The following is a 22,305-nucleotide window of genomic DNA, read 5'->3' as shown; positions in this document are numbered from 1 at the left end:
TGAAACATAGGCCCAGGTCGCCCGGAGAGGTGGCAGTTGCCCCATCCCTGGAAATATTCCGGGTCAGGTTGGACGGGGCTCTGAGCAACCTCATCTAGTTGAAGATGTCCTTGCTCATTGCAGGGGGTTTGGACGAGATGACCTCTAAAGGTTCCTTCCAACTCAAACTTTTCTATGGTTCTATGATTTTATGATGTCCTGTTAACATGGGCAGTACTTGTGCCTTTGCGAATATGTGCTGGTTTCAGTCTTTGAAAACTCTCAGTACATGGCACTCCCACAAAACACAGAAGAAATTTTAACAAAATGAATTCTTAATTTTAAAACCCCTTGAAATCGGTACTGGCCTGGATTTAAAATTTTGGCTTTAAATCTTCATAGAAAATATTTTTTTCTTTTTTTTCTTGACTTATGAGTCATTTATATTTAAAAGTACTTGCTTTACGAAGAAACCATAAGGAAACAGAACTAGAAGAGAGAAGGTTTATACTTACTAACAACATTAGCTTGTCCGGTGAAGATGGTGTACTGCAGCTCGTAAGAGACCACACTGAACTCATCATCCGATGTCCAGTGGACAGTAATGGTATCATAAGAAGCTGTACAGAGTTCTTCTCGAATGGTGGGTGGGTTGGGAGCTATGAGATACAACAGAGGAGGCTTATTGACACAACCAGTAAAATATTTCCCTTTTCACCTAAGATTAGGGGATGCATCTGATGTATGAGTTTGCAGCTTTACTGTCCAACAGGCTTTTCAACAACTTTTCACTAATTCCAGTAGTAACTTAGATTATCAATAAATTGTTGCAAAGGAATTCTTCCTTTCAATATAATCACCTAGGAACTCCAGATTTTGAAAATAATTTGTATTAAAGTAGCTTTAGTTTCAGATGCCCTAGCACAAGCAATATGTTGGTGGTCACATTACACTGTGATTAATGGGGACAATTGACATACTATTTTTTCTATGTTAGTTTCTGACCATCACACTGAAATGATCAAAGTTTCACTGAAGCATATATCAATAGGGAGAGTCAACACTCTTCACTGTTGACTTGAAAGCACCATTTGCCTAACCTGTTTTACCAGAGATTGGCTAAGCGGTTTTAAAAAAAATATAATTTTGGTCAAGCCTCCACATGTTCATTTTTTCATGCTCAATCTCTCCAAGTTCATTTTTATTTATTTCCTAGCTATCCTTTCTAATATAGATGCATATAGTTTCTGTTGGCAATACAACTCACTTTTTTTCAGCCTTACATAGAGTTCTTATCATAGCTTAATGACTGTATGACTATTACAACCTAAAATTCAATGTCATTGCCAATTAAAGAATTCTAGAAAACAACCGAAACACTTTAATAAAAAGTTGTCCCTCTGGTTGTTGGGTTTTTTTATCTCTGTGTAGCAAGCTATACATTCTTTACCCCTATTAACACATGGGTTTATTTAAGTGGAACTTGAAGCAAAATTCTTAGATCTAAATTTTCCTTGTTTGCATTCTCTACAAAAACAGGCACCTAAATAAGAAACAAATGAGTCTTTTTTTGAAAGACTTGTGGTCCTTCCTGCATGCTTGTCTCGGTGGGAGCCTCATTCCTAATCATCTTCCCTACATGCCACCATCATGCAAAAAAGAAAAAAAAAAATATTCCTTGTGTTTAACAGTGTTCCTTCCAGCTGTCACAGAGTGAAGAAGGAGGGTACTCAAGCTGAAACAACCACAATATGCTTAAATTAAAGGAAAAGGAAAGCAACTCTGAATGGTATTTTTGCTTTCAGCTCTGTAACTTCTGTTAGCCACAACTAATGGCCTCAAAAAAAGGTCCCTCTGAAGGAATTTCACCTTTACTTTTGCAACAACTTATTTTTATGAAACATCTATTTTACTTTCTGAGTTTTTATAGCTCATGTCCCTGGTTTACTGATACATGTTCCCACAGATTAAAGTGCAGATGCATTTCTAAGCAGCCTCTTTCAACCAACAGGCATATGGAAACGTTCAAATGTCTTTCATGATATGACCATGATTTGTAATGCTCTAAATATTGTAACACGGAAGACTACCAATGACTTTTTTTTTTTTCTCGGCAGAGGAACCCTTGGGACAAATGGGTATTAATAAAGAGAGAGAGAGAGAAATGATCTACAATAAGAACAGTCATCCAGAAGGGGAATATAAACAAAAGGAGAAGAAACACCCCCCACAATCTTTTGGAAAGATGAATGCTGCAGTTTAGAGGCTGTGTACTAACTGAGGCCAGCTAACCATGCTGAAAGCTGTGCAGTACTGCACTGGTCCTATCATCTCTGTTTCAAAAATGTATTCAGCAGAACAATCAGCTGCAGTTATCTATTTTTTTTTTCTAGCTGAGGCTTCATTTTCATATTTTGCCTGTCCTTCAAGGTAAAACAAAAAAAAAATTGAAAAAGTATATCAATCACAAATATACAAGTGGATCCACGTTTTTTGTGTGCTAATACTCAACTATATTCTTCTTCAGTCATCTCCTGCACCTAATGGAGCAGAACGTTTTACTTGAGAAATGCACCTGTTATTACTACAACATAGATAATAAATATTAATTTATGGAAAATAACAATTACTGAAGGTTTAATGAACCGTAAACTGCATTTCAATAGCACCTAAGTGTCTTCAACTCCTTTGAAAATGACAGCATAAGTTCTCTCTTCATAAGCACACCTGGCTGGCCTTATGGCTGGAGATTTACAGACCTTCATGTAATGAGAATGACAGAAAAAAGAGATTTGACCGAAGCAGGACATCTTTTCCCTTGCTCTTATGATTAACCCACACCCACCTGCAGTATACTGCATGAAACTCAGCTCTTCATTTCATAAACCACTCAGAGTAAAACAAAATTTACCCGCTTCTGTAGACGGACAGGGAAGTCTGCATGCAAATGGTTTGCTACAACTTTCAAAATAATGTAGAAATCTGACTGACAAATTCATCATTCCAAAGCACATACTCCTCTGAAGAGTGTAAGTCCATAATGCAATTAAAGAGATTGACCTTAATAATTTATCTTCATTATTACATTTCATAGTGTGTGATTTGCTTATCAAATTTATAGTACTGCTACAGAGCTCAGATGCCACAGGGAAAGCTCAACAGAGACTCCAGAGCGATCTCAGGGCTGCAGCATGCACCTTCCCCGATGTGGTCTTGACTCTGGTGTGCTCCACAGCTGCTTGGGAAGAGGAGGCCCCGCATATCTCAAGCACAGCAGTGGAAGACATAAAGCCTCGTGTCCACCCTTTGGTCCTGTTTCCCAGGGAGAAGCAGCGATTGCCCATGAGCCCTTCCTGTCAATTCCAGGGTGAGGAAGGAGCACTGACTCGCAACAGTACCAAGAGTGATGTTTGTTAATGATTGTTTGTTAAGTGATGTTAAAGCTGATGCTGTTAATGCCATCAGCTATTGCCAGCCTCCCAGTAAAGTGCTACCCAATGTCAGGGAGAGCTGAAAAAAATTTGAGGCAGCTATTGAAAATCCCAAATTTACCGCCTTGAGCAGTGAGGGAACCTGGAATCAGTGCCAGCAGACTTAGCAAGGCACAATGAAAGCCGCAGCGGTTTAAGGAATTGCTTCCTAACATCTATAGCTCTCCTTGGTCATGGGGTGGCAATCGCAATAGAGGATCAGCACAAACATCTGGGAGTGGTAACTGCTTCAGTCACATTGACTTTCATCTACCTGCATTCAAGAATCAACACTCTTTGACAAGAGTGAAAATCGTTGAAGGCTGTTTTAGTTCATTTGTATGACTTCAATTCAAAATTGAGCGTGCCCACTTAAATAGTCAGGAACCACATCTGAAGTGCCTGAAAGGCAATAACTAATATTAGAAAAGCAGTTTCTTAAATTTGCTCCCAGAAGTAACTAACCTTGTGAGTATACCTACTCCCTTTCAACGGAGTTAGTCTAACCCATCTTCTGTTCAATGTCATCTGTGAAAGCGCTTGCATGGCCCATACACCTGAAAGGCAGTTTAGGGAAACTGCCATCTCTCATTGGTGAATCCCAGCATGAATGCAGTGGCTCCTAGGTGACTATTGAGACTATTTCTAAATCCTTTCAGGTTAAGGTCACAGAGATTGACTAAAACCACCTCAACTTTCTTTTTTCGCTTGGTCTCCACCTCCCTGACAGAAGCGTTCCTTTCTGATTTTGATATGAGTGAAAATCAAAGATCTAAGCCACCCCCTTGACTTAATGGTGCTAGAAATATTGATACTGCTGGTATAAACATGAAGGAGTTAAGGAAGCTGCTCTAAACTTCTCTCAGTTGTTACTTCCAAAGCATGAGACTGAGCTGGCTGGAGGTGGGTTTTGATCTTTTAATACTGAAAGAGTTAAGAGGAAAGACAAGTAGTGAAGGGTTTCCAGAATGAAGTTGCTTCTGTGTGAAAAAAATGCTGGTATATATGCCAGGCAATGCATATTTCTTGGTACAGTCATAGCTAAAGTGATGGATGAAGAAAATGTATCATTGTTTCAGATGGGATTTCTGAAGCAGGGCAAATTGCAACGTCAAAGAATAGATGTTCCTGCAATTGATTTCAGAGTATTAAGACACAGAACAAGTATTTTTGATTCACAATGGATAAAAAAAAAAGTCCTTATGTTAGTAATATTGTGCAGAGAGTTTGCAAGCCTTATGCATTGCCTGGATCTATCTAAATACATGTTTAGAAAAAGATGAGTTCCAGATGAAGAGCTTGAGCAACTGGCAAGATAAGAAAGCTTTCAAATGATGTCAAGGCTATATATACAGAGGATAGAACAGTCAGAAGAAGATTAAGGGTATTGTTTTACCATGCTGAGCTTGACATCTCAATGTCTGGCTGGCAACTTTCAGAGAGATACCAGATTTTCATTTGGATAGCAGAAGCTTTGGACAGACAGGTGTGTAAATGATAAGCACACTAGTTAAATTTATATTTGGGAAAGAAATAGGCTAGGAAGAAAGAAAGATGCAAACTTCGATGTGCCACATAGAAAACTGGGGCTGGGGAGATGGAGAATGAAGATCTGACAAATAGCACACTGGGAAGAACCAAAAGAGAAGAAAATCTCCAGAAGACAACCAAAGCCAATTGCTTCAAAGGCAACTGACAGCAGACAGAATGAAGCTGGAATTCAGGCTTTGACATTTTGTTCTGAAGCAATACTGACAATTGATATAATAGAGGATTCTTCACTTGATTCACAACACAGGCGCACAACTAGGACTTACAAATGGTCTTCGTTTTACTTAACTGCGAAACATGATAAAAGTAAAGCCCAATTCACTCTGTCACAAAGTTTTCAGTTTAAGATCTATGAAGATTCCATTCATCAATCTGAAAGGGGTAAAATAAAGTAAATCTTCCTTTAGAGTTTCTGAACAACAATAGAGAATAATCAAGTGCATTTGTCTCTTGGGACTATACATATACACATATATATTACATATATTTACATAAACGTATTTTAACTGTCTGCATAGGTTGTATTTTATGCTCAGACAATTTGGACATGTGTTTTGGATTTTGCCGTTGCAGCCATATGCTATGTATTAATGTGAAGAAAACTAGTACACAGACAGAGCCAGCTAAAACTGTTCTTCACTGGGCATCAAGGTCAAGGATAAAAATGGTAATCAGGAAAAACCAGCTCACCACATTATTATTATGCATTATTTACTCAAGTATGTTTTGAACACTATATTCCCCAGTCACACGGTGATACAGAAATTTCTTGTACATAAAAGCTTTCTTTCAGATATGGCAAGAGCCCCACAGCTCTATAAGGCAATGGTGATGCTGTCCTATGCATGCAGACAGCCTTGCTCTTTCCAGTATTAATCTGTTCACTTATTCATAGAATTATAGAACATTTTGGATTCGAAGGGACCTTTAAAGGTCATCTAGTCCAAGCCCCCCGCAATGACCAGGGACATTTTCAACTAGATGAGGTTGCTCAGAGCCCCATCCAACCTGACCTGGAATGTTTCCAGGGATGGGGCATCTGCCACCTCTCTGGGCAACCTGGGCCAGTGTTTCACCACCTTCACTGTAAAAAATGTCTTCCTTATATCTAATCTGAATCTCACTCTTTCAGTTTAAAACCATTACTCCTTGCCCTATCACAACAGGCCCTGCTAAAAAGTCTGTCCCCATCTTTCTTACAAGCCCCCTTTAAGCATTGAAAGGCCACAACAAGGTCTCCCCAGAACCTTTTCTTCTTCAGGCTGAACAACCCCAACTATCTCAGCCTTTCCTCTGAAGAAAAGCCATAAGCCAGCCCTCTGCATGGAAAAGATCCAATGGTTGGCAATGAGGAGACTCTGTGCTCTCACATTCTTCTGAAATAACATGGGTATATCTCCTGTAAACCAGGCTAAGAGAATGGGTCTAGAAAGTGTTTTCAAGTGCTTTTCTGATAGTGTTTTGTACCTTTCATTGCAAATTCTTGCTGTTAACAGCAGATGCTTAAAGACTCTGCAAAATGAAAACTTACCCAGTGTCTCTTCTGTTTTCAATTGAACTGGAATGAATTGTTCTAATTCTGGCATTGAAATCAAAACACCCTAAATTACAGTAATTTGTTTCTCTTTGTGAGTCATTATATACTCTGAGATCGCACATTACTCAGGCCTTCAGTAAGAGTCTAATCCTGCGGGCTTCTTCAGGCCAAAGCTCTGTTAGGCGAGCTGGGGCTCGGCTCTGCTCTGCAGAGAACCCATCCCACGCCCCGGCACAGAGCACACTGCGTGCTCTCTAGTCCCAGACACAGCCAGGTCCTCCAGTTCCACGATGGGGGGAAATACACGGTGCTGAGCCCTTGATGTTGATTGCTTGAACAGCTTCTGGTTGCTCATGGGAAATCTGCCAGGCTGCAATTCTGCCGCAGCAAGGAGGCAGCCCCAAGGGAGAGGGTAACACGTGGAGCATCCGTCCCCCAGGAAATGGGATCTGGTCCCTGCTTTCCCTCCTCTGGCGGCTCCAGATGGAGCTCCAGCTGTTCTTTCATTTCACTCTGCTGCAATGGCATTTAACCGTTTCTCACTCCCACTTGCCCACACCCTGGTGGGGAGGAATACGAGGAGAGGAGGTAGGAAATGCATCTCAGTTGTGCTCTGTAGCACCTAATGCTTCCTGGGGCATTCTGGGGCTGCTGGGGGTAATCCTAAATAGGATTAAGAGGGAGAGTGTGTAGGGTTTATGTGGCAAGGTTTTGGTAGTTGGTCTGCAGGGGTGACTTCTGTGAGAAAAGACCAGGAGCTGACCACGTGTCGGACACAGCCAGTTCTAAGACAGACCTGCTACTGCCCAAAGCTGAGCCCATCACTGATGCTGGTAGTGCCTCTGTGATAACGTATTTAAGAAAGGGTAAAAAAGGCTGTGCAGCAGCTGGGAGAGAAAGGAGTGAGAACATGTGAGAGAAACAGCCCTGCAGACACCAAGGTCAGTGAAGAAGGAGGGGCAGGAGGTTCTCCAGGCACTGGAGCAGAGATTCCCCTGCAGCCTGTGGAGAAGACCATGGTGACGCAGGTTGTCCCCCTGCAGCCTGTGGAGAACTACAGTGGGGCAGATATCTGCACTGCAGTGTGTGGAAGACCCACACTGGAGCAGGTGGATGTGCCCTGAAGGAAGCTGCAGCCTGCGGGCAGGAGCCCGTGCAGGAGCAAGTTTTCTGACAGGAACCATGGCCCATGGGGGACCCACAATGGTCCATATATTCCTGAAGGTCTGTACCCCATGGAAAGGACCTGTGCTGGAGCAGTTCTTGGTGAACTGCAGCCTGTGGGAAGGACCCATGTTGGAGAAATTCGTGAAGAACTGCATCTCGTGGGAGGAAGCCCATGCCAGAGCCAGGGAAGAGTGTGAGGAGGAAGGAGCAGCAGAGACGACGTGTGATGAACTAACTGCAACCCCCCTTCCCTGTCCCCCTGTGCCACTCAGGGGGAGGAGGTAGAAGAGCTGGGAGTGAAGTTGAGCCCAAGAAGAGAATGGGATGGGGGAAAGTGTTTTTAGTTTTGTTTTTATTTCTCAGTATCCTACTCTTACCATTAATTGGCAAGAAATTACAGTAATCTACCCCAAGTTAAGTGTGTTTTACCTGTAGCAGTAATTGTTGAGTGAACTTCCTGTCCTTAATCTTAACCCATGAGCTTTTCATCTTATTTTCTCCCTCTGTCTTGCTGAGGGGGTGGAGTGAGAAAGCAGCTTGGTGGGCACCTGGCAGTCAGCCAAAGTTATTTGACCACAGAGAGTAATGAAGAAAATCCTATCACTACTATTTTATGAAGAGCATATAATAGTAGCACCTTGAGAAAAAAATTACCTGTAAGGTAATCAAGGCATTCCAACAATTTCTTCTCCCTGGTAAAATCAAGTGCGAAAGTATCGAAAGTATCATTGAGATTAATTTCAGGAATTAGAACCTGGGATGATGCAGTTGCCATGGAAACCCTATAACAAAAAGAAAAAGTCTTTAAGCACACAAGACACAATAACTTTCACATCAAGGTAGGATCTGATCATTATGATTGTTATCACTTCTCAAAAAGCTTGACAAAAACTTTTACATGTGTTTTATTTATATGGTTTAAGAGCTTCTTCTGTCACTTTTATTTTTGTGAGTAAAGTCTCCAGTAAAAATCTCTTATTAGCATTTGCCTAACACGCAGTGTAAGATAAGTTTTTAACATCATACTGGTTAAGCGACAATATACTTTGAATTGTTCTTTCTAGTCACCCACTGAACCAAAGTAGCAATAGCACCATATTTATCTGTGTTTTAAGCAATGCTGACAGATGCTGCATCTCTCCCAACCCTTGTTTTCCCAAGCAGTTTCTTGCTCCAGGCATTCCTTGGCACTGCTGTCCCAAGGGCTTGGTGCAGATCCCCACACCTCCTCAGCTGTTCAGCACGGCATGCTGCTGTTAACTTCAAAAAGCACAGGGGGGAGAAAAAACAAACAAATGTCAGCACAGTTTATTTTGAAAGGCTTTTCCCTGCAAAGCATGTGCGCATATTTACATTTCCTCCAAAACTGAAAAGTTTCCCCGCCTACCTCTTTTCAGGAGCTACATCCACTTTTTTTCTGCCCAGGCGTACCAATATAGAGAGATGAGCTTTCACAAGAAAACTGCCATCAGGATATATCTTTCAGATCCTTCAGCTTGATATCTCAAAATGCATGTTACTGGAGAGATGGATACTGGATGTGTTTACAGAAAGTTTGGTCTGTTTAAGCAAAGAGGTTATTAAACCTCATTTGTTAATTGAGTTTGGAGGCAAAGACACAACCATGTGCACTAAGTATGTCAGTTATCTGCCTTTCATGACACGTGTCAGATCAAAATATTTTGATTGCTTCAATTGACAGTTTCCCAAATTAGAGTATTGCTCTGTAGACATCACTCAAATGGCTCCAGGCCAAATGCTTACTAAAAACTATGTTTTCATATATTTCTTGCGTACTATTTTCGGAAAATGCAGTTAGGAAAGTCAAAAACTGAGCCGCACATCTCACTGTCTTCAGCACAGTTTTCAAAAACTGAGCTGAGAAGGTTGGTTAGTCAATAATTCATGTTATAGTTTTCAGCACTGTTTCTCTTCCAACTGTGGTTGTAGAATTTAGTTTAAAGTAGATCCTAGTACAGATGGGTTTTCTTTAGAGAGGATAATTGAAGTACCTTTTGGCCCATGTACTTAGAGGGAAAAATTCCCTGAGGTCTTTCACTTCTTTTTTTTTTTTTCTCCCCCACCCCTCCCACCCCCGCAGTGGTTCATCTGCAGTTACACTATGCTGTTTTATATATGGTAGGAAAAAAAAGACGTGCATTTCTTGTAGGGCCTGTGTTAGGGCAAACACCTCTACAAAATCAACAATGGCTTTGCTAAGAAACCAGCAAGCAGGTATCCAAGATTAAGAGCTTCTTTGAATACCTCCATTAAGCACATATTTATTGTGAAGAAGACCGTATCACCAGACCCTTTTGGACTTTGTTTGGGGCTATGCAAAGGATGCACTGTATGTGCACTGAAGTCAGTTTTCAGTGAGCTCAACAGTTCGCAGTCGCAAACACCATGTCACCGTAGTAGGTTCAGAGGACTGAATTTCCTCTTGTGCTTCTGCCTGCTCTATCTGACACTGTACTTGGTTGGAAAGGGCTTTTCTACGATAAATGCATTTCACCCACTGTAAATAATGCACGATCTAAATCATTGTAGTGTGTGTAATGGCTTTGCTATACATAGTTACCTGTTGTGCTTACAACAGAGAATATCATACTGCAATTACTTTGAAATATGCGCATGAAGAAACGCAATGACCATAATTTCAGGAGACTGTTTTAGCTGCTGGAGCTCTGGGCCCTGGTGAGACTGTTACATGAGCGGCCTAGAAGAAAACGAAATATCGCTCACCACGTGAGAACTAAAAGAGTTACTTGTGGGGAATAATTTATTAATCAGATTTAGTCTCTTTTTCCACTTGCAATTTGTCTGCAAGCACTTGGTGGTTTTTTTCCCCTCGGGTTTATTCACTGCTTGAAATGATTCTCTGATTCTCAGGGCGTTCACAGCTATCTCATTACAGATGGCAGTCTGTGATAGCCAAGAATTAGATTTGATTGGGCACATATGTCAGCTGGTCACATTTCTGCTCTCCGAGTGTCTCTCCTGTGACTGTGTTTATGATGCAATTGTTCATGTTTACAAGGTGAAAATGGAGCTTCTCTGAATATTCTCTGGTAGTCAGTTAAAAAGCTCTGTGTCCCCACAGGTTTCTGCCCTACTGCCTGTTCCACCAAATACTGAAAGAAGGCCAGACTCTCACCTTCAGCTTCTTGCTCATGATACTCATGTGGTAGTTTTACTATCAGTTTCAGCTGGGAAAAAAAAGTGCCACAACGTAGCTTGATGACAGAATACAAACCAGGGTCTGAGTCTGACAGATCAAACATAATCCATTGCCTTGCGTTGCCTTTCTCAACAGATTGTCAATTCTCTGAACCTGTAACGAGCAACCCAGTGTTGCTGGCTTATTTATAATTTGATTAAATAGCTTTGGGGAAGCCTGATATTCAAAAAATCTGCATACAGCAGTACAGAGTAAGTGACAGACTTTAAAAAAAATAAATAAATTAAAGGGGGGAATTTCATACTTTGGATTTGGTGAAAATTGGCTGGACAATGTGAAGATATAATGGGAACCCAGAGATAAAAAAACAGCTGAATAAATAAGCATACTTTTTAATAGTTTTCTTCTTCATTGACCAGATACATTCTCCTTTTTTTTCATTTCTCTGACTGATGGCTAAACAGCTGATAATTCCAACGGAACATTTTTTTTTCATCAGAAAATACTGCTGAAATTCAGTGGTAATGTTTCAGCATTCACAGTGCTGCACTGAAAACCAGATCAAATTTTCTGTCAGCGCAGTTTCCTAGAAAGAGCTGCTCCCTTGTCTTTGGGTCCTTCATATGTCTGGCACACTGAAAAGGAGCTAGGATCTTAAAGCAGCAGAAATTCCTTGCACCCAGGGACCCAACACAGCAGCTGCCATAACTTCCAGAGACCCAGGCTCTTGAATCTCCAACTCTTCAAGTAAGCTACCTCAGAGATGCATGCTGCAGGCTGCCCAAGTTACACATTTTGTTATCTTGCTAATAGCTATTTTTTGAGGCATGTGACTCCATTAAGATAATTACAAATTTCTTATAAGGAATGTACTCGCTGCCTGATTTCTTTCTCAATCTCAGAATTTTTCATGAAGTAGGAAATTCAGCCTCCAGAAATCTGTTTTTTTAGTGTGTTTATCACCAGACATCTGCTTGGCACCCATGTTACCTCCTTCATTTGTGCATGCTATTACTGTTCTAACTCTTATTTTGCATCCTTTTGCGACTGCTCCTCTTTTCAAAGGGCTGCGTTCGTTTAGTGTTACAGTAAGCTCCTTCCCACTCTGGTACAGGACAAAGTAGTGTTTTGGGGGAATGTGTCGATTCACCCCCCTCCACATTTGTGGTGGGACAAAACAATATGGCAACTCTGAGAACACGTCTGCCTTAAACTGAGGTTTCTCTATTTTTTGAGAGAAATGTCTTCTTTACCTTTCAGTGATATTTTTAGCAGTTTGCAGGAAGCGAGCATGATCGTTCTCCTTCAGCGACTGTTCAGCCTGAGAGATGAGGGATGTTGAGCGCTCAATGCACTGTTTGCAGTTCGCAATCTGCTGAGCCAGTTTTCTCAACCTCACCACCTTGAGTGGAAACATAAGAAAGCAGTCACATCTCTAAGGTCACAAATCATGATTGCATTTGCACTTCCCAGGCAAAGCAGGAATGCAAAGAGGGAGTAAAGATGAATGGCCTCACTGACAAGAGCTTTTTTCACACTAGCTTGATGGTGAGCCCCTTCCACTAGCCACGTAAATTTTTAATAAGGGGACAGGCACAACCTTTCCGCCTCAATATTTTCCACATGGAAAACAACAGGGGCCAGCCAAAACAAGCACAGCTGGCCTATTTTCCAACAGAAGAAACCTCATTTCCTGGTACTTTCTGCTTACCTGATAACTAAGGGTTATTTAGATAACCGCTTCCCTGAATGATGAGATCTGTGTTAAAGGCATCTTATAGATTAACTACTCTTTTCCTATTACTGAGGTGTTTCATTAAAAATAATCTGAAAATAAAACTTCACAGAAAAAGACTGTTCAGTTTGAGTAACAATACATGCCTGCCCTTTTCATTTTGTGCTTTTAGTCAAACAGGGTGTTTTCTTGTTGGATATTTTTAACTGGACAAAAGCACAGTAGTGCTGGAGAGCTGATTATTATTCCTGCAAACATATGTGCTGGAGATAAACACAGTAATGCGACTGTAATCTTTAGCCGAAAGGTTAGGGAGGGGCACAGTCAATCCTCCATTTAAAGACAATGTTGGCTAACAAAACTTTCAGTTCCTGAAAGGTCTGGGAGTCCTTCCCATTGTTATCACATCAGGATCATAGTTTGAACAGGAGTAAGAAATAGGAAGGAAATGAAATAATTCTGGAGTTTAGAAAGGCATTAAGACCCAGTTACATGCAAAACGAGTGGACTGGCAGAAATATCCAAATTTATAATCAAGATAACGTTCCCAGTCTCAGCAATTAGGGCACAAGCTATGAAGTTGCTGAGTTGAATTTCAGATATATTGAAATCCAAATGAATGGAAAGTTTTCTCCTTCATTGGAAGCACAGCTGGTCTCACTGCATAAAGAAGCAGAGTTGAAACAACAATGCAGAAGGCCATCTTTTCCATTTTGAAGGGAATTATATTTTGTTAACAGTATGAGGAAATTCAGGTTCTGTCACACAACGTACAGGACCTGTGGTTTCAAACATGTTTAAGTCAGCCCTTGCCTACAGGCTTTTTATTTCAAGTTAATTGGAATATCTTGACAGCCGCATGAACCATTTAACCTGCTCTTGACTTCATTCCTTCCCTGAGCTTTTCCCACACAAGAAGAGTTTATATTTCACTTAGTTAGTTTAGCAGTTAAAGAGTAAACACCATGTACCTAGAAAATAAGAACGGTAATTCAACTCTAATGTGTTTCTGAGTTAACAGGTAGCTAGCAAAATGTGTTCAAACTTGAATATCAGAGAATTTTCCTGCTCAACATGTTTGTCACTAATAACTATTGTACCTCAATAATTAGAAATGCACTTTTCATTTAATTTCGTGCATGTCTTTGAATTATTTTTTTTGTAAATAAGTTAGACTTCCTTTCCTCAAGAATGACAATGGCTGAAACAAGTTCTTTATGTGATAGTATTTTAATAAATAATTAACGTATCTAGACTAAAATATTCATGTAGTTGATTAACAGCCATGATACCAAATGTTGTGACACTTTGTGAAAGTAAAAACTTTGGGGGAAACACTTTCAGACATATAACACAGTAAAAGAATTAATTAGTCATCATTTTATTATCATTTACTAATCGTGACATAATTTCTGTGTTTATCCTTAAAAATCATAATCACTTGTAGTAACAGAAATGCCAAATAGTCTGCTGAAGTCCAGCATACCAATCTTGATATATTTCATTCCTCTTTAAATGAAAGTAGCAGTAGCCCAGGACTACATAAGGACTTTTACAAATTTGACCTGAGGTCAAAAAGCCATAAGCATGAGGAAGCAGTGTTGACCTACTTGTGATCTAAAGAAGCAAAGCTTTTACCTTTCCTTCCTTGATTTTGGTTCCAATTATTTGTCGTCTTTGCTGGATTATTTCAATGAGCTGGTCACATTCTTCCATCAGCTTGGTTTCTTGGCGGGATGCATTTACCTACAAAGCAAACCACTACGATTAGCAAAACCTTTTTTGACATTTTCCTTTTCCTTTTTCTAATTTAAAAATTGTAGTTTCTGAAATGTTGGGTTTGGCATTTTTTGCTCCTTTCTGTGTATAATCCACGTGTTACTTTCCTTTCTCTGTTTTGGATTTTGTGAAATACTGAAACAAGTCTGAATGTCTTGTTTGTAGGAGGTAGGACTTGCAAATAGATACTCATCAGGTTTCTCTAACTCAAGTGAGAAAAGCCCGGTCCTGTGAGTGCTGGGTGTTGTCATGTATAATGGACATCAGTGAGAAGTGAAGGGTCTTAACACATCACAGTTTCAGGCTGTGTATAGGACTGCAGTGAATACTAACGCGTGTAAGAGCACAAGTACTGGATCGGACAGCCCATCCAGCACAGTATCCTGTCTCTGTCTCTCACTACTGCTAGTTGCCAGCAGCTTCTAGAAAAGCATCTCGGGAAGAAATCCCAACATGTATAATGATTCCCAAGAATATTTTCTCATCCTCGAACCATTTGCAGCTCAGAGTCTTCTTGAACCAGACGCAATTTCTACATCATTACTAATCCTCAGAAGAGTTATCTTCTGTGCATTTATTTAGTCTTTCCTTCAACCCCTGCAAACTTTAAGTATCCCCACCACCCTCAGCAATGAGCTCCACAGCTTAACTCACAGTCAAGTGAACAACTGCCTCCTTTAGAGGGATTTGAACCTGTCTCCTTCCAGCTGCATTTAATGATCCCAAGTCCTTTTACTGGAAAGGACAGTGAACTACTGATACCTACCTGTGCTTTTACAGATCACTGTTTTGTCCTCTAGCAGAATTCTTTTCTGCATTGAAGGGTCTTTAGTGACTCGGTTTTCCCTTGTACCACACCTCCAATCACTCTTGTTTTTCTTCTCCGAAACTTTGCCACATCTATCATCTCCTTTTTGATATGAACTGTACTAAGTAGTCAAGGTGCAAACGAACTATGAAATCATGCAGTGGCATGATATGTTGTCTACTTCATCTTGATTACTTTCATAGTGATTCCTAATGTTTGATTTGCTGAATTTAACACTTGAAAGTATTGTTAATTTTCATTGTCCATATAGTGGTTCCTGAGAGATTCAAATTACCAAAGATACAAACAACATTACCAGGTCATGTGCATTGACTGTCTTTATTATTACCACTTTGCCTCAGCAGTGAATCAGATAGAAAATAATAGCTGTGCTCATGTGGTTTTCCACAGTACTGTCCTGGGTTCAGCTGGGATAGAGTGAATTTTTCTTCCTAGTAGTTGCTGTGTTTTGTATTTACTATGAGAATACTGATAATACATACTGTTTTAGTTGTTGCTAAATAATGTTTATATTAGTCAAGGACTTTTTCAGCTTCCCATAGAAGCTAAGAGGGAGCATAGATGGGAGAAGCTGGATAAAGGAATATTCCATACCACAGACGTCATCCTGAGTATATAAGCGGGGATTGGCCAGGGGACAAGAATCTGCAATCACTGCTTGGGATGGGCTGGGCAAACGATCATCAGGTGGTGAGCGCAACTTGCGTTGTATCACTTTATTTTGTATATTCTTTTATCGTTGTTGTTGTTATTATTATTATTATTAAATTCCGTTACTGTTCTATTAAACTGTCTTTATCTCAACCCACAAGTTTTTTCCTCCCCTCCTTCTCTCCCTGTTTTCCCTACCCTACCGGGGGTGAGGGGGGAGAGGGGAGTGAGCAAGTGGCTGCATGGTCCTAGTTGCTGGCTGGGGTTAAACCGTGATGAGTATAAACAGTGAAACTGTTTTTAATGCAAAAATCCTCACAAAGGATATTAGCTTTCTATGGAAAATGTTGACTTTTGTTAAAAAAATAAGAAAACTGAAAAAAGTTTTGGTTGTCAGCTGAAAATGTTTTGTTTCTGGGAGAGACTGATTTTTTCATTGAAAAGTCAACATTCTGTATGACAAGAAAAATGTGCTTCCCCACCAGCAGTAGTATATGTATAGCTTACACGTATGTGTAAAGAGTCAGAGAAAAAGGCAAAAAGTTTCAATCATATCTAAAATAAGGAAAAATTTAAAGGAGTGATTTCAGAGCTATGTTTCCATTTGCACTTTGCTAAGACAGTAAAGCAGCCTTCAGCCCCGGCCAATTACTTCTAGAGCCACGTCACCTTTTCCATTGGGCTAGCAAGGGCTAGCGGTGAACAACAGGGAACAGTTCCAGGTGACAAGTAACTATGTTTCTCCCCTTGGTTATTTTTCAGTCCAATGAGCCCCTTGATCTCCCTCAGCCTTCTTTTTTTAATTCCAACAATGTGTTTAAACACGCATTTACCTGTAAGCACATTACGGAGCTCATTACGATTAAGCAAATGCTTATGTATCTAAATTTGGACCAGGGCCAATTTTACAAATAACCTTCTTATGTGAAATACATTGTGTCCTCCGGGCAAAGAGGGGACTAGTTTACAAAGGCCTGCTTTCATTAAAGTTTTGGATTATCCTTCTCAAACTTTCATAAAATTAAAGTTTGGTTGCATATTTTACAGGCCTAATTATTAATTAAGATATCAGGATTATAAAGAGAAAATATATTTGTTTCTGGAAGCAGTCAGATGTTACCGAAAGTGTTGGGGAGATCTGCACGCAGTAGGTGAAAATGTAGAAACTACTTCTACCGTGCAGTTTTAGGTGCTTATTTGTCTCCTTATGTTAGATGTTCACTCTGCCTGGCTTCCCACCATGGTCCATGAATCACAGAATCACAGAATGGTTTGGGTTGGAAGGGACCTTAAAGACCATCTAGTTCCCATCCCCCTGCCATGGGCAGGGACACCTCCCACTAGACCCGGCTGCTCAAAGCCCCATCCAGCCTGGCCTTGAACACCTCCCGGGATGGGGCATCCACAACTCTTCCAGTGTCTCACCACCCTCACAGTAAAGAATTTCTTCCTAATATCTAATCTAAATCTACCCTCTTTCAGTTTAAAAACATTACCCCTTGTCCAAGAGGAGAGACAGACCACGGAGCAGTTCACCCAAAGCCTCTGACAGTGCCATTGTCTCTCCACTGGCTGCTCAGGGAGCCCAGAAGAACTAGTCAATCATCACCGTCCCTCCTATTTCCCCTCTTCTCATCATTGCACCATCCCAGCTGCATCACACCCTCCCATCATGCACCGTACTTTGGCGTGAAACTCTGCAGAGCTGTTTTCAATCAGCAGTCCAGTGCACAAGTTTTCCCTGTTCCGACTCCAGTTTCACTACTGGATTGAAATTCCACAAAGAGCGGGGAATCCCAAATGGGCTCAGTCAGGAGCAATGACAGCATCCACTGCACATGGGCGCAACTCCTCCTGTGCCGACACTGAGGTCTGCTCACACCAGAGCTGACTTTGGCACTTAATTATGGTAACACTTCACAGAATATTTGAGTAGCTTCCACTCGAAGTGTTACTTCTATCACCACTTACATCACAAATACATTTTGTTGAGCAGATCTAATTAATCTTTGGGGTAACTGTCACGAAACACAGAGTTACAGGAAGGTTAAGTCAACATTGTTTCATTTAATGCTGTGGTTGGTTTGAATAACAAAGTAATAATTAAATCTTAACTTAAAAAACTCCAGACCAAGAAATACAAAATGATTGGAAAAAAACTTTGGATTTCTTACACACTGACTGCAGACTTCTGTTTTTCTTTGAAATCTGAAAAGTATACTCTTTTATAAACTTCATTTGAAGACATTTCCAATGTTATAGTTTGCACAAGCTTACTAAAAGTGAAAAGAATATTCCAAAATTATTTGATATGTCTGAGCTTTGTATGAAAAAACCGCCATTTAATCTGGGGGCTTTTGTCAAGTTGAAATACTCCTTAATCAAATTTTCAGCCTACAAGGCCTCTGATTCAGTAATAACTTTGTAATTGAGCACATGCCTAACTTTAAGTGCACCATATTAGCTGTGGCCCTAAAGGGACTATTTGTGAGATTAGCATTGAATATTATTTACTTGTATGTTTCTGAGGAGTCATATGTCAGACCAAAGAGCCACAGGCATGGAGCAGGGCTCCGCTGTACAGGTGCTCCAGAAATACCAGAATAAGGCTCTGCCTTCTGCTCGAGTCCTTTGATGAACAGCAACCTTGACAATAACTTCCAGCTGGGGCTGGCCAAGGAATGCGAGTTCTGTCTGGTGAAAATAGTTGAGGTTTTACGTTCTACATTTTTCCACATTAAAAACAAGCCCTCTTTCCAAGGAGTTCATTAAAAGAGACTGAGAGCTGCATTAGAAAAGTCTGGAGACTGGGTCGCTCACTTTGGTTGTGGGAGTTTCTCAATCGTGCAGAGAGCAGACTTAAGTCTGGGCTTCCTCTATCCCAGATGAATGTTGACTCCTTAATCTGAGATATCTATTGCCTGAGAGTTTATGCTAGACTTGGAGACACTTTTATGTAGAAAATTTCACTGTCATCAATAAACTTAGTTTTGGCATCAACAAGTTCCTTAAAAATCCATCTCCAGAACTACTTCGAATCTAAAGCTTTGTGTTTCGTTGGAATCATTTTTATTAGCTTCTCTTCCATGCCACAAAACTGTTCTAAAACTGACTACAAGGCCTTGTTACAATTTAGGAAAAATTATGGCATTTTCTACTACAAACAAGCAAGCAAGAACTGATTCTAGTCCTACTGCTTTTGTGGGGAATTTATTTCTATTTCTGTAATATCCAAAGACCTCAGACAGTTTAATGAAAAAAAAAAATATTTCAGGGTTCTTTCCAGGTTTTCCAGACAGATGGGTAGGGACCGCTGGCCTTTGCCTCAGGGAGTGGGTGTAGAAAAAAAAAAGAAAAATGGGGGTTCCTCAGATGTCTGACAGGGAGCTGGAAACAACAAGCCCTCCCGACCCAAAGGGGAGAGCCGGCCAGCTGTTCCCAGTTCCACAAGCTGAGAACTGCTTTGGAAAGTGTTCTGCTCTCTGCAGAGGCTTCCTTGGCTTTCATCTTCAGAGACCTGAGCTAAATTGCAGCTTAGGTCATAAGAAAATGAATGTGGTGGTTTCAAAGTCCCCAGCAGATGTTTGGGAAATCACACAACTGCAACAGGGCTAGAGGTTCAAGGTTACAGGGGAGCTTCTCTGGTTAATTCAAAGGCAAACAGAGGGTCAGAAGGGCTAGATCCATACCCACGAAAACTTCCCCAACTAGTATACTGGAATGAAAGGATTTTTTAGTGTCTCAGCAGAATTTTCCTTGCAGGAGCAAAACTCTCCCTCTGACATTCCTTATGGGTGAGGCAGATTCGTTCACTAGTGGAAATGCACACGTGACTTTTCAGCAAATAATCTCTAAATGACAAGCAAAATAAGACACCCTAAATTAGATGTGCCCTGCTTTTTTAAGACTACACGGTCTGAGATAAATTTATCAAAACGAGAGTACTTTCTATTCGCTAGTCCTCCACTGGTTATGCAAAATGGAAGAAAGTAGGTTGTGGAAAGAGTCTGGTGTTTGGAAAGTGAGGTATGAATTTGAGTTTCAGCTTTACTATTTAAAAACAGTCTCAATGCCTCAAAAAATAAATTCTCTGCAGTTGTGGCCACACAGGTAAAGAGGTATCACCTTTTCTTTATGGGTTCGAGTTGATGGTTATAAGATTAGTATATACTCACAAACAAAGAAAACCGACAGAAAACCAAATTGCAATGATTCCACTTGACAACATCATCGCCACATATTTCACTCTAGACTTTGAATCTGAATTCCTTCTTACACCAAATCCAGAAACTGAGGAAAAAAACATCTAAAATGATGGCATATAACGGCCAGTACCTGTTTAGTCTTGGAAAATTTCCTTCATTGTTATGTGGGACACATTTTCTTGGATTAGAGTCTCTAGATGAATTAAAGGATTATGCTGATCTAAAGAGAGAGGCCTATTTATTTTTTAATTACTCCATGTTGTAAAGTGAATAACTTTTCTTCATAGAGTCATGATACATTGTAGACAAATTCTACTATCATCCATATTTAATGGAAATACAAAGGATAATTATTATTGCACACTTATGAAAACATTTCTTCCCTTTCTTTTTACGGATGGCTAGGCTGAATGAGGGTCACCGACTCAAACTTGTTTCATTTCATATCCCTGTTTTATATTATGGGCTATTCAATTTAGTCTTCTGTGGAGCAAAAGCGACTCTTGGAATAAAGCTTTTTCAGACTTTATCTAACCTAAGCATAAAACTGATTTTATCTATTATGACAAATCGTGCCTTTGGAAAAAGGTGAGATTAATCAGCTTGCCATCTGAACAGATCACCTACAACTCCTTTATTCCGAATTGGTGCAAGAGAAAAAGGAATGGTCATCTCCCATTTCAAGTGTGCCAGAGGCTTTGTTTTTGTTTGCATTCCACATCTATCTCTAACCAGGAGAGCTGTGTTTAGAGGCAGTCTCAGAGCAGGTTAAACAAAGGTCAGTGCAAAATTACAGCAACTTACTCTGGCTACCTAGGAATTTTGTGAATGAAGAATCGATTGGGCCAGGACAGCTAAACCACTTTGGGTCAGGCTGATAAGACTATCTGCCCCAATCTGGACTAAAAGTAAACCTTTTTAGACATTTGAAATACTCATGTTACTTATTAAAATATTGTTTTAAAGTTTTTTATCCCACTGTGCTTTGAAGCTCATTGTTGAGAAACTAACCAGCAAGATACCTAGCAGTCCTCCGGTGACATTTACAATCTAATCACAAAACAAACCCAGAAGTTTCATGAAAAACAAACAAATTGCTATTAAAGGAGCTCTATTAAAGACATAAAAAATTTTAAACTTGGATGATCTGGAAAGTTCCCATAAAAATCTACTCCAGAGATGCTTATGCTGCCAGCTGTAAAGCCCATCAACCAGGCTTGCTTCAATGAACCAAGTATTGTTTTTATGAAACACAAATGCAGCATCATGTTGGAACGATAGCTGACATTTCTCGGGATAGGAAAGCAGACTGGAGAAAAGACATTTATGGAGAGACGAACCACAGTTTCACAACTGGGTTAAACAGCTCTAGGATCATACTGCCAAAAAGAAAAAAGGTATTCCCCATTTTCCTTCCATCCGCAGAAGCAGTGTGGCCACCTCGGGAAATGGCTGGGCTGAGCTCACATGGCTGATGCGCGTGTTGCACGAACACATGGGAAGCAAGTAAAGAAACACACCGGGAAGGGCAGAAGCAGAGGTGGGAAGACTTTTGGCAGCGAGGAGGCTTAAAATCAGATTAAGCTGTTTGCGAAACTAAACCTTAAGAGGGATGTGTTTTTTTAAGATGCAGTAAAAAGGTCATATGAATCTTTTATTTTCAGTCATTTTTATCCTTTATGTTAGTCCTTTCTTTGAACCTAAATAATGCAAATAATTTTTGAATTGAACTATATTTACTTATTTATTATTTTTATTTTGTTTTTTTCCTGCTGACATTAAGCCTTTGTTTCAAGTTGAGCAAAATATTCCACTCTGTGTGTTTCATTTAGGGTAGAAAAACAAAAACGAGTAAATAATCACTGAAGTTCAAAAGACTGCCCGTCCTTTGATGAAGATGAAGCAAGTGCCCTCATCAGCACCAACGGTCCAGCACTTATAACTCTCATCCAGGATCCAGGGTCTTTAGCCTGGTGTTTAACATACTAGAGGACCAATGTCTCCTTGCTGCTTTAATTAATATTCAGCTATTTATGTTAGGCAGGAAAAGGAGAAACTCAGGAGTATTTTGTTCCCATAAAGGTAAATGTCTCAAAGACAGAAGGTTCCAAAAGGTTACAACATTTTGACTGACAAGTTACTTTCTCTGATGGCAGGCACAAAGTATTACCTGCTGCATTAGTTAACCCGTGATTAACAGTGAACTAAAAAACCTAATTTT

The 22,305-nt window shown here is 40.2% G+C and overlaps 1 protein-coding gene across 7 annotated transcripts in view; it reads right to left on the bottom strand.

The window, feature by feature from the left end:
- MID1 (midline 1) overlaps nucleotides 1-22,305 on the bottom strand; it is a 252,247-nt gene that overhangs the window by 16,624 nt on the left and 213,318 nt on the right. For 6 of the 7 annotated variants that reach the window (XM_074606681.1, XM_074606652.1, XM_074606671.1 and 3 more), the window contains exons 4-7: nucleotides 14,259-14,366; nucleotides 12,139-12,287; nucleotides 8,359-8,486; nucleotides 495-638 (exon numbers count right to left, since the gene is read on the bottom strand). In XM_074606681.1, the coding sequence (XP_074462782.1) occupies nucleotides 495-638; nucleotides 8,359-8,486; nucleotides 12,139-12,287; nucleotides 14,259-14,366 (529 nt within the window). The remainder of the gene's footprint in view (nucleotides 1-494; nucleotides 639-8,358; nucleotides 8,487-12,138; nucleotides 12,288-14,258; nucleotides 14,367-22,305) is intronic. The other variant, XM_074606691.1, reaches the window with a different exon arrangement.

The sequence above is a fragment of the Larus michahellis genome, chromosome 1 (genome assembly GCF_964199755.1).
Source record: "Larus michahellis chromosome 1, bLarMic1.1, whole genome shotgun sequence".
Lineage (NCBI taxonomy): Eukaryota > Metazoa > Chordata > Aves > Charadriiformes > Laridae > Larus > Larus michahellis.
Note: the sequence above shows the minus strand (reverse complement) of the source record. Positions and strands in the feature narration are given on the sequence as shown.